The sequence below is a fragment of the Labrus mixtus genome, chromosome 7 (assembly GCF_963584025.1).
Source record: "Labrus mixtus chromosome 7, fLabMix1.1, whole genome shotgun sequence".
NCBI lineage: Eukaryota > Metazoa > Chordata > Actinopteri > Labriformes > Labridae > Labrus > Labrus mixtus.
The window spans coordinates 14,056,025-14,070,407 of NC_083618.1; the positions used below are offsets into that span (position 1 = coordinate 14,056,025).

Consider the following 14,383-nt stretch of genomic DNA (forward strand, 5'->3'; position numbering starts at 1 on the left):
CTCCCTTTCTTGTTCTCTCTCATCTACTTCTTTATTTCTCCATGCTTTTTTTAGGAGTAGAAGAAGTAGGATATAAACCTCTGACCAACCAAAGATTTGTTGTGAGGTTTCCTCTGAAGGCTAAGAGCACAATTGTGAGAAAAAGGAACAGCCCTTTATAGCTCAGCCTGTATCTCTGCCTCAAAGTAGAACAGCCTTTACTCTCTAAATTGGCAGTCTACCATAGAGCTAAACCTGGCACACTCTAAAAATATGGTTTAGTTTTTTTAGTGTGTTTTCTTCTTTATATATGTGGATGTCAAATAAGCTCATACAAAGCTGCTTGTTAAGCAAGTAAAGATAAATTACAAGCTTTCAGATTTTACAGGAGCATCGCCCTAAAACAGTTATTTTTTTCATCTCAGTCATTCAAACACAGTCAGAGCCGTGATCTATAACTAGAGGCTTACTACAAGAAAGGGTGTCATGTGAAAGGTTACTTAAAAGCCTGTACTTAATGACAGATCCTAGTATTGCAATATTGTTCAAGATATACGGCTATATCATTTATGTATCAAGGGTTGGACTCTCTTGGTTTAAATTAAGGGATCTTTCAGTGCGTGCTGACCACGCTTTCTACCACTAATTCTAGGCTGCACATAAGACAGACTTTAGTGGGATACAATCAAATATATATCTACTACTCTCTATGTTATTATTATTACTGTGTCAAATGTCTCTCACATGGTTCTCGTTTATAACAAAAGTCAACCAGAAGAAAAACAAAATCCTCCTGAGATAAAGACTCTCACTCCACTCTTTGTACTTATGATTGCCTAAAACAATGACATATTCAACATGCACATAAAATATTCCCATGTAAAGAGGCTGTAGTCCTCCAAGTGGGCGAACCCGGGTTTAAATCTGACCAGTGGACCCTGTCCAGCATGTCATTCCCCACTCTGAATCTCCCTCATTTCTGACTCTATCTATTGTGCTTTGTATCTAACTAAGGCATAACAAGCCCAAAATTAATTAAAAATAAATACTATCTTACTTGCACTAGCCCAACAAGCACTTTTTCACACATAAGTTTGACTACCCGGGGAAACTCCACCAAGAATACTCTCAGATCTGTTTCCAGTTTGGTTGAGATCGTAGAAACACAATTTTATTGATGGTCAACATTCACAACATGTAGCGACCCACTCAGCTTTTTGGATATTGAAAGATGATGCTTTCTAATCACTTTATTCTTTTGAGAGTGGCAGGCATTAAGAGATATGTTTTGACTGAGGCTGTGTCTGAATCACCTCCATGTTGGATAAATGGATCACATTTGCACCCGACATTGTGCAAACTCTGATTGAGTAGTTTCATCTAGTACAAAATTCCTTAACAGAACAAAATAGTTGAGCATACATAATTTTCTCCCCTCTCTCCGCTTTACCTCAGAACAAACCTCTGCACATCTGTGGGCTGTTTACTCCACACTCCAGCTTGATCCAAGAGTGATTAGTAACCCAGAGAACATTTATTGTGAAATAAGATTAAGCTGTGTCCCCAACCTCTTCCCTTGTCTTTTTAGCACAGTCCTGTCCTCTCGCCTCTTTTGCTTCCTATTCAGTGTGTCCCCTCATACCCCCTGTGAGTGCCAGGAGTTCTTTACTTTTCAATGGCTGCCTCCCTCTCTCTCCCCATCTCACTCCCACTTTTAGCTCTAATTCTACTCTAGCCCCAGACTTGGCAACCCTCTCTCTTCAGCTCTAGTCCTTGTTAATTCCCCCATCCCCTTGTCTTGTGTGAAGCCCTCGCCTTCAGCCCTTTGCACCCTTGCTCTCTCTCCCCAGCTGTGACCCTAACTATAATTGAGAGGTGAGTAAGAGAGAGACAAAGACAATGGGTGGGTTTTTCAATGCCTGATCCCTGGCATGAATTGCAGTCCAGGGTTTGGTACGCAATCAGGCGAGGGGAAGGCGGGGGCTGCGGTGGATTCAACAGCCACACCATTCATTGGTCGGATTTGTTGATCTGGCTCCTGCGACGGCCCTCTTGTCTGAGGATGTGGGCATGCCTGCCTTTTGGCAATGATTAAAGTTTGGAACAACTTCCACAACCTAACTCAAGACCCAGCTGCTGGGACGGGGACAAAGGGAGAGAGGGAAGGGGAAGAAAGAGAGAGGGCTCTCTTATCTCTTTGCCTCTGAGCTAATCAAGGCATAGTTTATATTTGAAGATAACAAAGTTATAGAGGAAGGCTTTGATTGGCATAATTTGATTAAAAATTGATTTTCCCTGTAGGGATTATCTAAACAATATATTAACTTTTGAGCACCATGGGAATATTGTGATCTGATTTTAATGGCAGTACCTCTTTTTTTTATACATAATTGATAGAATAAATGTGAAAAAAGGAGGGTAAACAAAAAAGCTTGTCAGTGAGCCGTCGGCTAGGTTTTCTGAAAGCGTTGCCAAGTCTCTCCCTCCTTGACCCTCAGGAAGTTTGCTGCCGATTGTGAGGGGGAAAAAGAGAGAGGAAGACAAAACAAGAAAAAAAAAAGAAAAGGGGGGGGGGTCCCCTACTAATGTAAGCTCTCGGCACAAACGAAGGAAACTAGCGACCTTTCTCTTTCTTATAGTTGTGGTCTGGACTATTCACATTCAGCGCCCTCCCCTCCTTCCCCGCCTCTCCTCAGCTCTTCCTCTCTCTCTCTCTCTCTCTCTCCCTGTATTCTGTGGAGACTGTTTATTTGTGCAGGACGGTGCTGTTGGCTCCAGATGCTTGACCCAGCAGTCAGGTTGCCTGGTCACATGGATCTACAACTGTTTGACTGAACTTGTTGTGCATCCAAACAAACCTTTAAAGGGCTGCTGCAGCTTTTTCACTCTCAGATCTGTTGTGTATTCTTATTCTAATTCTTCCCCCAGACTTTTTCTCATGGGCAAAAAAATGCCTCCACACAGTAACTGATTAAGAAAAGAGGCAATCTAATGTATTCTGTTCCCAACTTTTGAGGTGCAGCTTGCTTGTAGTATAGTTGGATGTTTTCTCCCCCAAAGATTGTTGAAATAGTGTTTATTTCTTTTATATGAGAGAGGAATTGTGTATGTGTTGATTTTTTTGAAGGATGTGTGAAGGCTTGTGGAGAGGAAGTTGGAGAGAGAGGATGAGATAGTGAAAGGCGAGTACAGTAAAGTACTTTCTCCCTCTAACAGGGCCTCAAATTTTAGGAGGGGAGTGGAGCTGCAGTAAGGGTGTAATACACAGTTGAACGAACGCACAGTACACATCTAACTTACGGAGAAAGAATAATTGCTACATGTTAAACTGCAAGCAAGTGCACACAGTATCAGGCACCACGTCACTACATTTCAAATTTTGGTCAGCACACACGCATGGAGCTGAAAAAAGTCCAAAATCGATGTTGTGTTTGTTACTTGTTACTTGGAACTCTTATCCTTATCTTTTCTAAAGTTAGAAGATTTTTCCTTCCTCCTTCTTGACTTGGAGAGAGAGAGAGCGAGAGAGAGAGCGAGAGAGCATGTGCTGGTTAAAAACAATCGTATAAAACCCTACAGCAATCTGAGAAGTAAGAGTGCGTGTATGCATGTAAGTGGGGTCAGTATTAATAGTTTCTGCTCGTGCTGCAGTGTTTGACACAGAGCCCCATTTACAATAGCTCTTCTGTTTATCTCTCCTATTTTTTTTTTCCACATCTAAATCTCTATTCCTTTCTGAGCCCTTTTTACCACTCAGTCTGTCTTTGCCCTTAAACCTAGTGCCACTGGTCTTTCCTAATCCTGTTCTATTTGGAGCTCTTCCCTAAAACTCCAGATTGTTGTAAACTAAACCAAACTGGATCAACGAGTATAAAAAGCATTTACATGTAGTCCTGTAACTAGATTTAGAGTCTGTAAAGTGATATGTGACCCTGATCCAGAAATAAATGTATGTAATATGAGTCTTTTCCTCTGCTCCCCAGGAAACCTAATGGAGATTACCGCAGCTCTCCCCTCTCCAAGGACCGCAGCCGAAGCCCCATCGAGCGTGTGGTGGTGCCCAGTGCGCTGGGAGTCCATGGCAACCACCTGTACAGCCACGCCCACCACCACCACCATCACCACCTGGCCAGCTTAGGCATGGACCAGCCACTGGCACTCACCAAAAACAGCATGGTGGTGGAGTCTGCACGCAGCAGCACAGCAGTGATGGCCTCAGTTCCGCACACAGTCAGCACCGTGGAGCGCCAGCAGGTAACCTGTTCATCCTGTTTCTGTTATTCCTGAATATATTGACTCAATCTTTTGCTAAACTTTGGTGTAAACCTCAACCCTGGTAGGTCCTCAGCATGATGTGAATAATGTCCTTTCATTAGCCAGGCTCCTTGGCTAGCTGAGAGTTGAATTTTCCTATTTGACTTGTTAGCCAAAAAATGTTTTCAAACCCTGGTGGTCACTGAATCATTCCCTCTCCCTCTTACTTCAAACTTGTCTTCGGTCTGTCATCTCTACATGAATAGTTTCCAACTTTAAGTGTTAAATTTGTGTCTTTCAGAATCGTCCGTCAGTAATTACATGCGCTCCAGCCAACAACCGCAACTGCAACCTGTCTCACTGTCCTGTTTCCCACAACGGCTGCTCAAGTCTCGCCAACAACTACAGGAGAATCAACAGTGAGTGCACTCATGGCATCTAAGTTATCTATATTGTTGCATTTTGGTTTTTGGGTCTGTTCTAGCCATAGTAGACAGAGCATCAAAGACTGAACTGTAGTAATGAATTGTAGCATATATATGTCTTGAAAACAAACAGCGAAGTGTAAGGGAAACCTCTCTTCAACATCTCACTCAAATTGACTTATATGACAAGTGATGTTAAAAAAACTGATAATAATTCCAGTTTTCAGTCAGGGAGTCTTTCAGTGCATAGCACATAAATAGCGATATAGCCTCAATATGTGTTATTTACTATTTGATGTGTGTGCTGTAAAAGTCAGCCGAGGCCTCAGCCAAACATGTGTTTTATTCCTCCTGTCTGTCAGTGGCCGTCATGTTTTCTGTGGGATGATAACTTTACTGCGGCCTTTTTTATGATCCCAGTGAAATCCCTATGATCTCATTGAGGTTAACAGTGAAATGTAAAACAGTGATTTCATATTAAAAAAACTGCTCTGACAAAGTGGAGTAGACGTTTTTCCATTGACCTAAAATGCATATTACCAATGTTTAAACCGATGCTAGGTAGTAAAATACCCACGGCCGTTATACAAGTAAGTTTTAAAGACGTTTCTCTTTTCATTATGGGAAATAAACTCTTTCTCCTCTCCTCCCTGTTCAGCTAACACAGCCTGTGACCCAGTGATCGAAGAGCATTTCCGCCGCAGTCTTGGAAAGAACTACAAGCAGCCCGAGCCTACTGCCACCAACTCTGTGTCCATCACGGGCTCAGTGGACGACCACTTCGCCAAGGCCCTAGGCGAGACCTGGCTGCAGATTAAAAACAAGGGGAGTCCCTCATCTTCGGGTAGCAGCCCAAACTCCTCCCCCGACAGTCGCATGGTCAATCACAACCATTCCCCTTCTGTGGTCTCCTGAACGAGGAGGGTTTCAGTGGGGTGAATCCACTCGATCCCCAGACCTCGAAATTCAACCCCTTTTTAATGCCCCTGTCAAATGTTCTGTCACCAGCATACCTGAGGGAATGCCTGCCTGCTGGTCTGCTAAAAACACCCTCAACCCTCAGTCCTGCACTCTCTTTCTATGCACTCATAGAGGAAAAATCAAGCAATAACATGATGGTCATTTCTTTTCCCCTTCTGTGCCCTGGTTTGTTAAAGCTGGACAGTAATCAGTCATGAGCGATGAGGGTTCAACGTTTGGACTTGACTGGAGCATAGCGCTGCTCCATCCAACAATTCATCATCCCTTTATGTCGAGCTCGGAGGTGAGCTAGCGTCTGTAGTTATATGTACATAAAGAGAGAGGAGAAAGGCGGTGTTTTAATTATTAATTTTCTTCTTTGTTTTTTGTTTTGTTGTTTCTTTAACAGTAGTTTTGTGAACTGCTTTTTGTGTTACGAGATGCCCGACAATTGAAAGAAAAGATAAGCGAGAAACACTTTGGATAATATTCACAAACCACCTGACTGTGCTACCAAAGAAAACCTCAGACACTGACGTTAAGCAATGCCTTTTGAGAAAAAAAAACAACAACAACAAGCCACCATTATGTGGTCTACACCCTCTGTTTGATCATCTTTCATTCTCCCACCTTCTTCCCCTCTCCTGTGTGTGTGTTCTGGTGGTTTCGTTACTGCATGTGTACACTTGGGTGATCGGCTTGGTCTGATTTGCACTACTGCTGTAGAGAGTAAAAAGGTGTTTCTTTGGAAATCCAGCACTGCACACGGGGTCAAAAATTTGCGTTTTCGGTCCCAATCTAATATAATCCAGCCCTCTGTTGATCTCTATTTGATCTCAAACCTACCTGGCAGTGACAGAGAAAGCCCACATTGTAAATCATCCATTATGAAATGTATTTGAAAAATTCAAAAAGTAGGGTTGGGCAGTATGGAATATATGGGATACAGATTTGGATACAGTATGTTTAATTATGAAATTAATCAAATGACATACCTACGTGTTGATGAACTGTTTTCTAAAAAAAAACCCATGCTTACTAGGTAAGAGAAGGCTTGAAGTAGGTCTAAGGGACAATTGTCTGAGACCAGAAATATCTAACATCCATCACCATGGATACGTGATGTTTCACTCAGCTATTTGTACTTACCATATATTCAGAGGTGTTGTTAGAACATAACCATGAACGTGTAAGGAAAATGTAACAAAGTATGGGTATGCAGTGGCCGTGTAGGTGTATGTTAAGAAGAATGTTCATCTTCAGTATTCTGAACAAATTGGAAAAGTAACTGGCTCAAATCACCCAGCCCTACAAGACTAGAGGAAACTACTAACAATTATTAGTTATCCTTGTACCAATTAACACCACGTTACTTGGTACAAGCACAATTAATGAGACTTTATAAATTTAAATTGTGCCAATTTACCACATTTTATTTCATAAACACAGTCAGCTTATTAATGTGGTGTTGATGGACATCCCAGGCGTCTTGACAGGAGATCAGGAATGAAAACACAGTTGTACAAACCTGCAGCCTGTTGAAGGCAGTAGGCAGTAAGCTTTGATGTGCTTCACAGCCTTACCCGATGACAGTGATGAGGGGATAGATGACTCTGAACGTCACTTTGTGGTTGGGGCGGGGCGGGGTGGGGTGGGGGGGACAAAAAAAACAAAACATGTCTGGTTTCTCGACTGGGGGAGTGAAGATTATTCAGATCTCTTCAAACACACCTTTGATTTTGTAACTCTTTGAACACAGGTGTTTTTATGTTTGGCTTCCACTCTGCTGTCCCTCCCTCTCCTTCACTCTGTACTTTGATAGATTTCCAAAATGTTTGAAGGGTGAACTAATGCTTTTACACATGCACGTTGTTTTTTTTTTTTCTGTTTTGTTTTTGATAGCTGGTATCTATTAATGTTTTTAAGCATTTCAAATTGTACTACTATTAGCCTTTTCATTCGGACGTTAGTTGTTACTTCTTTCATCAACAGTAACAGACATAGACACTATACACTCACTGCTGGGTCAGTTGTACTCCATGTTATTATTGTTGTTGTTATATTACAGTTGTGTATTTCTTGTTTTCCATTAATATCATTATGGTAACAAACATCTATGGTGGGACGGCCTCTGGACAGGCTCTGCATTTCCCATCACCACCTCAGCACAGGGGTCCATCAGCTCGATCCTGTGGCGGGGGGGGGGGGGATTGTTCTGTTGCTGAGTGGGTGTTGATGGGATGTGTAACTCATAATGGTTTCTAAAGATGTTGATTAATCAGTGGTACAGGATGCTACAACCTTCAGCATGACTGAGCTGAGACATCAAACTGGCACAAGTTAGTCAGCAGGGCCGTGTTTTCCTGGAATGCATCAAAATCAAGACGAAATCGAGTTTATTTTCATGAACCTGTTTGGCTACAATCTTTAAATACACTACCTTACTGCTAATCTTTAACCCAGATTATTGCTGCAGTATGAAAAGTATTTCATACAGGACAACCTAGAATGATGATGCATTCAGGAAACATGGTGGTGTTTTTGAAAGGACCTCTAATGACATTTTTGTGTCCTGACTTGGTGTCCAGACATTTTATTTTGTACTTCAATACTTTTTTGTTCTGAACAACATTGTGTTGTTGCTGCAGTCTGAGAAAATGACTTGTACTTTGTGAAAGTCTGCGCCATGGTGGCATACATTCCTCCTATAGGGAACTTTGTACAGGCCTCACACACACACTCAGAATCTCCATATAACAACACAACCAGCCGTGGACTACAGCCCAAGAGTTCCCTCAGATCTTGATGCCTGAATGGGAAATGCAGGAAGTCCACTTTTGCTTTTTTTTTGTCATTGAGAAACTTAGCCATAAATCAATACCGCGTTATATGGAAACTAAGAAGCGCTTTGGATTGAACATATCTGAGGACATTCAGAACATGGGATTTAGAGAAAAGGGGCTTTTAACAGTGGACCGTGGGAATCGTAATAAAGTAGGCTTAGGTTATTTGTTTGATTCAGGTCATTTTTATAAAGCATTTCAAGTTCATCTGTTACAAAGTTCTCTAAGTGGAAGCATGTTCTAGAATGTCCACACATTCCATCCTCTACTATCAGAGCAGATGTGACTGAACCAGAACTGATGGTTAAGTTCTAGAATCTTCTGATACACTATTTGAATCTCATAATTACAGGTGACAGGTTCAGAGTGGTCTGGATGGATAAGGACTTTTATTTTATTTTAGCTGGCAGGTTTGGGGGCAGCACAGCTTCAGGAGCTGAGCTTCTGTAAGCACAAACTTGTGAGCCGGGAGATGCTCAGCTGCCGCTTAGTCTTTTTCCAGGACTCACAGCGCTGCCTCCCCTCCTCTCAGATTCAGTTGACCCTGATTTAAGAGTGGATGTTGTTAGCAACATGCTTGAAAACATGGGGGAAAGGGTTCAGTGTCCATTTAGTTTTTCTATTATTATTCTTTCTCATTATCATTTCACTACCACCCTGTAGGTAGGAGGCTCTCTTTCTGCTTTGGCACACACTCCCTACATACTGTAGGAAATCACTTAATAAAAAAAATACTTTTTTATAATAGGTAACTATAAAGACCATCATTACGCTGTGCGTAACGAATGTACAGAGAAAAAAATCGTAGGTATTTTTTGAGGAACAATTAATTTGTTAATGATATGTAGCTATTTAATTGTTGGTTTTCCCTGTCCTTATATTGTAATCATTGCATTTTTTTTCTTTTTGTGAAAAAAGTTGATCTTTTTTGTTTAAAGAGTTTGTTGTGTTAGAGTAAAGGTTCAAGTGCAGGAACACAGTAAATGTATGAAACCACAACACGCCACCAGTGTGAGAAACGCTACTTCCATTCATCCCCAATGTTCTGCAGCACTCGATTGTACAACATCTGATCAAAAGTTTGAAGAGGAGGTGCTTGTTCTTAAGAAATTTGCACGTTTTGCAGAACAGAATTAGTTTGATACTAGCCCAGTGACTCTTGCCATCCAAGAGGCTAAGAGTTTCCATTGAACTATTTAAAAAAAAAAAATCTAATAAACCACAACAGTAGACTTGGGCTAGAAGGCAGGTCAGATGTCCACCTCTGCATGTAAGCGATATACATTGTGTGGGTCGAGGTCTACAAATGGGAACTGTGAGTCAAGTAAAACCATCAGATGGTTGGAAGATTTGTCAGTCTTCAAGTTCATTGAAATTAACATGTTAGAATTGGACTGATGAACATCTTTAAATGTTTTCAAATTCATCTTCTTAGCCAGTCAATGAAGCTGAGATGATCTACTGATAACAGCTTTGGGACTTTCACTCATATGAATCTGATGTTCCTGTTCCCATCTGTGGAGGCCATTTTGCTTCCATCATGATCAAGTGAAAACTGTGCAGATAAATCAAAAAGGAGTTGGTCTGTAGTCAAACTGTACTACAACTCCCAGGTCCTTTTTGAAGTGGAAGTAACTTGTACTTAGTGGTAGTAATACTCTGAACTGTAAAACAAAAAATGTATCAAGAAAACTATTTGTGGCTCTGTGTCTCCTACTAAAAAGGTTTTGGCAGGCCACCTTTTTTGTACGTAAAGTAGCCTTGATGAACAATAAAATGCTTTTAAACTACTTTCACTGTGCTGGTCTGATTTTCTGTGTGAAATAGCCAAGACAAGTTTTTAGAAATGAGTGTTCAGCAAGATAAAGGTCGGAGTCATAAATGCCCAAGAATGAGGATGTAAACCTGATATGATATTAAAAAAAAAACCTTATACAGTTCCAAAGCAATTTAAGACAAGCAATTATTAAAGAACCATTTTATTCCAGTTTTTGGTGAAATACTAACAGTAGAGGAAAAGTGCCACACAACTGAAAGTACTGAAAATATCCTGAATTTTTAAAACAGAGTGACAATTCGTTGTTTAATCCATTATTTAAAAATGAAATCTGAGGTGGGAAAAAAAAAAATTGAATTCTGTGCTTTATTTTTTCATGACTTCTCTCACAAGTCTTGGTTTAGAAGGTGCCCTGTGGAGTGGTTTTGTTAAACAAAAGCCATGTTTACATTTAGTTTCTAACCTCGCACTGAGTGTCACTGAGGTCAAACAGACATACTAAGTGTTCTTACTTCCCTCAAAAACATTGGCTTGGCTGAAGTTTTTTTTTTTAATTCATTCATAAAAACATTGCCACCAGTGGACACAAACTGCACGGGGCACCTTTGACTCCAGTCTCAAACACTGACATTAATATATTGTACGATAGCAGATTGGACAAACGGTATATGGCAGAATGTAAACTGTAAAGACAAACACAAGCATGCATCAAACCTTCAAACCTTCAGTTTCTCCATTGTTTCTCTATGAGTAATGTGTGCAGATGTACTTTCCAGCTTATTACAGTAACTCCTTTCCATATCAGAAGCCACTGTTAAGTCGCTGTACAGAAACATCTGTGTGCTGCTTTCCAACCTTTCAAATAAACAAAGCTGGTTTTAGTATTAACTGAACTGCATCTATCCGTCTCCAAACACACAGGGAGATGGCTAGATCTGCTGATTTGTGTGGTGGGTGTTTTTTATTTTATTAGTCTGAAGCACTTTTCCATGAACCTGCAGATGTAGTTTATCTATGTCTTGCTTAAGGACATTTTATCAGAACCTTGAAGTTTGATAGAGAGACTATAGGAAGGATCAAGCCTGTGAACATTCAGTGAGACTTAAGAAAAAGCTTTTCATACAAAAACAAGTGCTGTGTTAAGTGCTCCAAATGCTGAGTAAGTGTGACTGATATCAATTTAACAGGGGATATGAATGTGTACATTCTCTGTAAAAAAACGACATAAAATATGGCTTACAAAACATTAAAGGAAGTAATATATTTAACACATCACTGTTCATTCTGAAGACCCTAATGCTTGGGTTAATTTAAATTGAAAAAGATAATGGTAATATTAAAGCTACTCCGCTAGTATTCCAAAGCGGCTTTGTGAAATTTGGTTTTGATAACTTCAATTTGATCAATTAGTCTACTTATGTACACCAGGCCTTCATCCCATTATAAGTCCACACTGTAAATATGACGTCCTTAAAGAGACAGAAACATGGATAGGAGTGCTGGGTCCTTTGGATGTGAAGGGTTGTTCCTCTAGTCCTTTAGATGCTCTCATCATCGCTCATATCCCAAATCTAATGAGAAAAACACAACAACAACACAAATATATTAATTACAAAATAAACCCCCAAACAATCAACAAAGAAGCAATTCATTTGAATACATTTCTGTTTCTAAAGCAAATAGTCTTCACTCAAGGTCCCATAACCAGTTTCGTCTCAGGCTTTTAGTTGTGTTTAACAGTCTGTCAGTGGAGGTCGCTAAGCAAGTAGCTTCCATGTTGACCTTAAGCGTCGCCCTGTGAAGCTTTCTTATACACAAACACAAGTACTCTTACATTCAGTGTTTGGAACTTAAATTTATCAATTTTTATCAATAAGGCTTCACAAAGGAGTAACTGCATTTTCTTTATAATTTAAAACTATCCGTGTTGCCATGACAACAACTTTAAACCTGTGTCAAAGCATTACCATGCGAGTACCATGCATGCAAGTATGAATGCATTTATGTGTGTACTGTATGTTCTGTATGTGTATACCCTTATGTGTTTATGTTCAGTATGTATGTATGCATGTATGTTCAGTATGTCTTCTCATGCAGCACAAACTAAACAAGGAACCTTTTTCGGAGAACCTAAACTCATAACGCAAATATTAGCCTAAAAAAAGTAGATTATCTTTACAACTACCATGTCCACATTCATTACTGAACTACCTGCATTTTCACGTCAGAAATACAATGGGAAAGTGTCCATGTTTACATTCGGCTTGTGCAGTCCATGAGATTAACAAAACAATATCAGGTCTGTTGAACGATTTTAATCATCTCGGTGCAAATGTACTGAGTGTTCAAACTATAGAGGTTTTTCTTATTTAATACAGTTTGAGTTATATCTACTAATGTTTCATACAATTGTACAAGAGAAAGAGGAGATGCATAAAGAGAATAAAAAGATTTCCCTCTAATTAAGCTACTTGTTGTAGGTGACAATAAATTGAGATAGTTATAAAAAAAGGGCTGCATATCTTCTTTTCTGGCTGCATGTACCATAAACATTTCAAATAATGACTCCGAACCAACCATGGCTTTAAAGGTTACTTTCCAGGAAGTGACAGCAGCATGTGGGTTACACACACACACACACACACACACACACACACACACACACACACACACACACACACACACACACACACACACACACACACACACACACACACACACACACACACACACACACACACACACACACACACACACACACACACACACACACACACACACACACACACAGAGGAACCTCCTTTTCACTACTGTGTCAGTAAACAACAGCGTCCTTCTCATGGCAGAAGATTCCTCACATTCTCTCTCTGTAAGACGTAATTCACATACCTCTAACACTGGAATGTTACACACACATGGCTCTGAGTGTGCACACACACACAGACACACAGACACACACACACACACACACACACACACACACACACACACACACACACACACACACACACACACACACACACACACACACACACACACACACACACAGACAGTTTTCACACACACACACACACACACACACACACACACACACACACACACACACACACAGTTTTCACACATAAATGCTGCATTCCTTTGAAACGTCACAACTCAAAAAGCTGAACTGTGAATTCCAAACAACTGGCACCCAGGGAAACTTAAGCATGTGTACCTACAGAGAACATTTTCGGCAAAAAATAAACAATGCATGCATACCTGTTGTATGAGATTGAAAAGTCACACCTAAACCTCTGACCAAAAAGGTTAAAAATAAATTGCATAAATAATTTATATGAAAAATTAAGCGTGATTAATGGAGTGATCATTTAGTCTTTAAAAAATTAAACATAAGAAATCAAAAGACCCAGCAACAAGCCTTGGGGGACACCACAGTAAACTACTGTTGTAGTCGATTTTCCGTCAACACATTAAAGCCCGTCTTTTCTATAGACGCTAAACTATTACAGAGCACTGCCAGCCATGTCTATCCAGGTTTAAAAATGGTAAAAGCAAGGTGACATTGGCCTAGTTGTTAATTTGAATGACCTATGTACAGAGGATGCAGTCCTTGAAGCGTGTTGCCCGGGTTCAAGTCCCACCTTTGGTTAATTTTCTGCGTGTCATTACCCACATCAGCCCCCCCCCCCCCCCCCCCACCTAAGAGAAAAAAGATGGTACAAGACTATCATTGTCAATTGTATTTAAAACTGCAATAATACCTCATAATGATGAGTGGTAATTTATTTTTCCAGAGTTGTCTCAAGAGATACATTTTATCTTGTAAGTTTCTTTATGGAAAATTCCGGCACAGTTTTTGTTTGAGCTTTGATAAGGTTTTACTCAAGAGGCTTATGTGAATGTGTGTCTGTGATCTCCAGGGAGGTAGCAGTGATCATGTTGCCAAAACCCATTTGTGTCCGTATTTCAGCTAGTGAGAGAGTGAAGCATGTTGTCTCCTGTGAAACAGTAGACTTCATACAGGAGTCTCATTTTGGGTTTAAGTCCATTTGATTTTCTTATTGGAACTTCAGGAGGCATTTTTTTGGGATATGCTGCTCAGTGGTGTGGAGAATGAGAGACAAATTCATATCAAAGCCGGACGT

At 40.4% G+C, this 14,383-nt stretch overlaps 2 protein-coding genes across 3 annotated transcripts in view; one reads left to right on the forward strand and one right to left on the reverse strand.

Moving 5' to 3' along the window:
• Window positions 1-10,252, forward strand: part of vgll4b (vestigial-like family member 4b) — a 36,315-nt gene extending 26,063 nt beyond the window's left edge. For both annotated transcript variants that reach the window (XM_061043159.1, XM_061043158.1), the window contains 3 exons: window positions 3,963-4,233; window positions 4,535-4,652; window positions 5,317-10,252. In XM_061043159.1, coding sequence (XP_060899142.1) covers window positions 3,963-4,233; window positions 4,535-4,652; window positions 5,317-5,573 — 646 coding nt within the window. In that variant the 3' untranslated portion in view covers window positions 5,574-10,252. The remainder of the gene's footprint in view (window positions 1-3,962; window positions 4,234-4,534; window positions 4,653-5,316) is intronic.
• Window positions 10,253-10,424: 172 nt separating this feature from the next.
• atg7 (ATG7 autophagy related 7 homolog (S. cerevisiae)) overlaps window positions 10,425-14,383 on the reverse strand; it is a 62,961-nt gene continuing 59,002 nt past the window's right edge. The window contains exon 19 of the mRNA XM_061043157.1: window positions 10,425-11,809. Coding sequence (XP_060899140.1) covers window positions 11,777-11,809 — 33 coding nt within the window. The 3' untranslated portion in view covers window positions 10,425-11,776. The remainder of the gene's footprint in view (window positions 11,810-14,383) is intronic.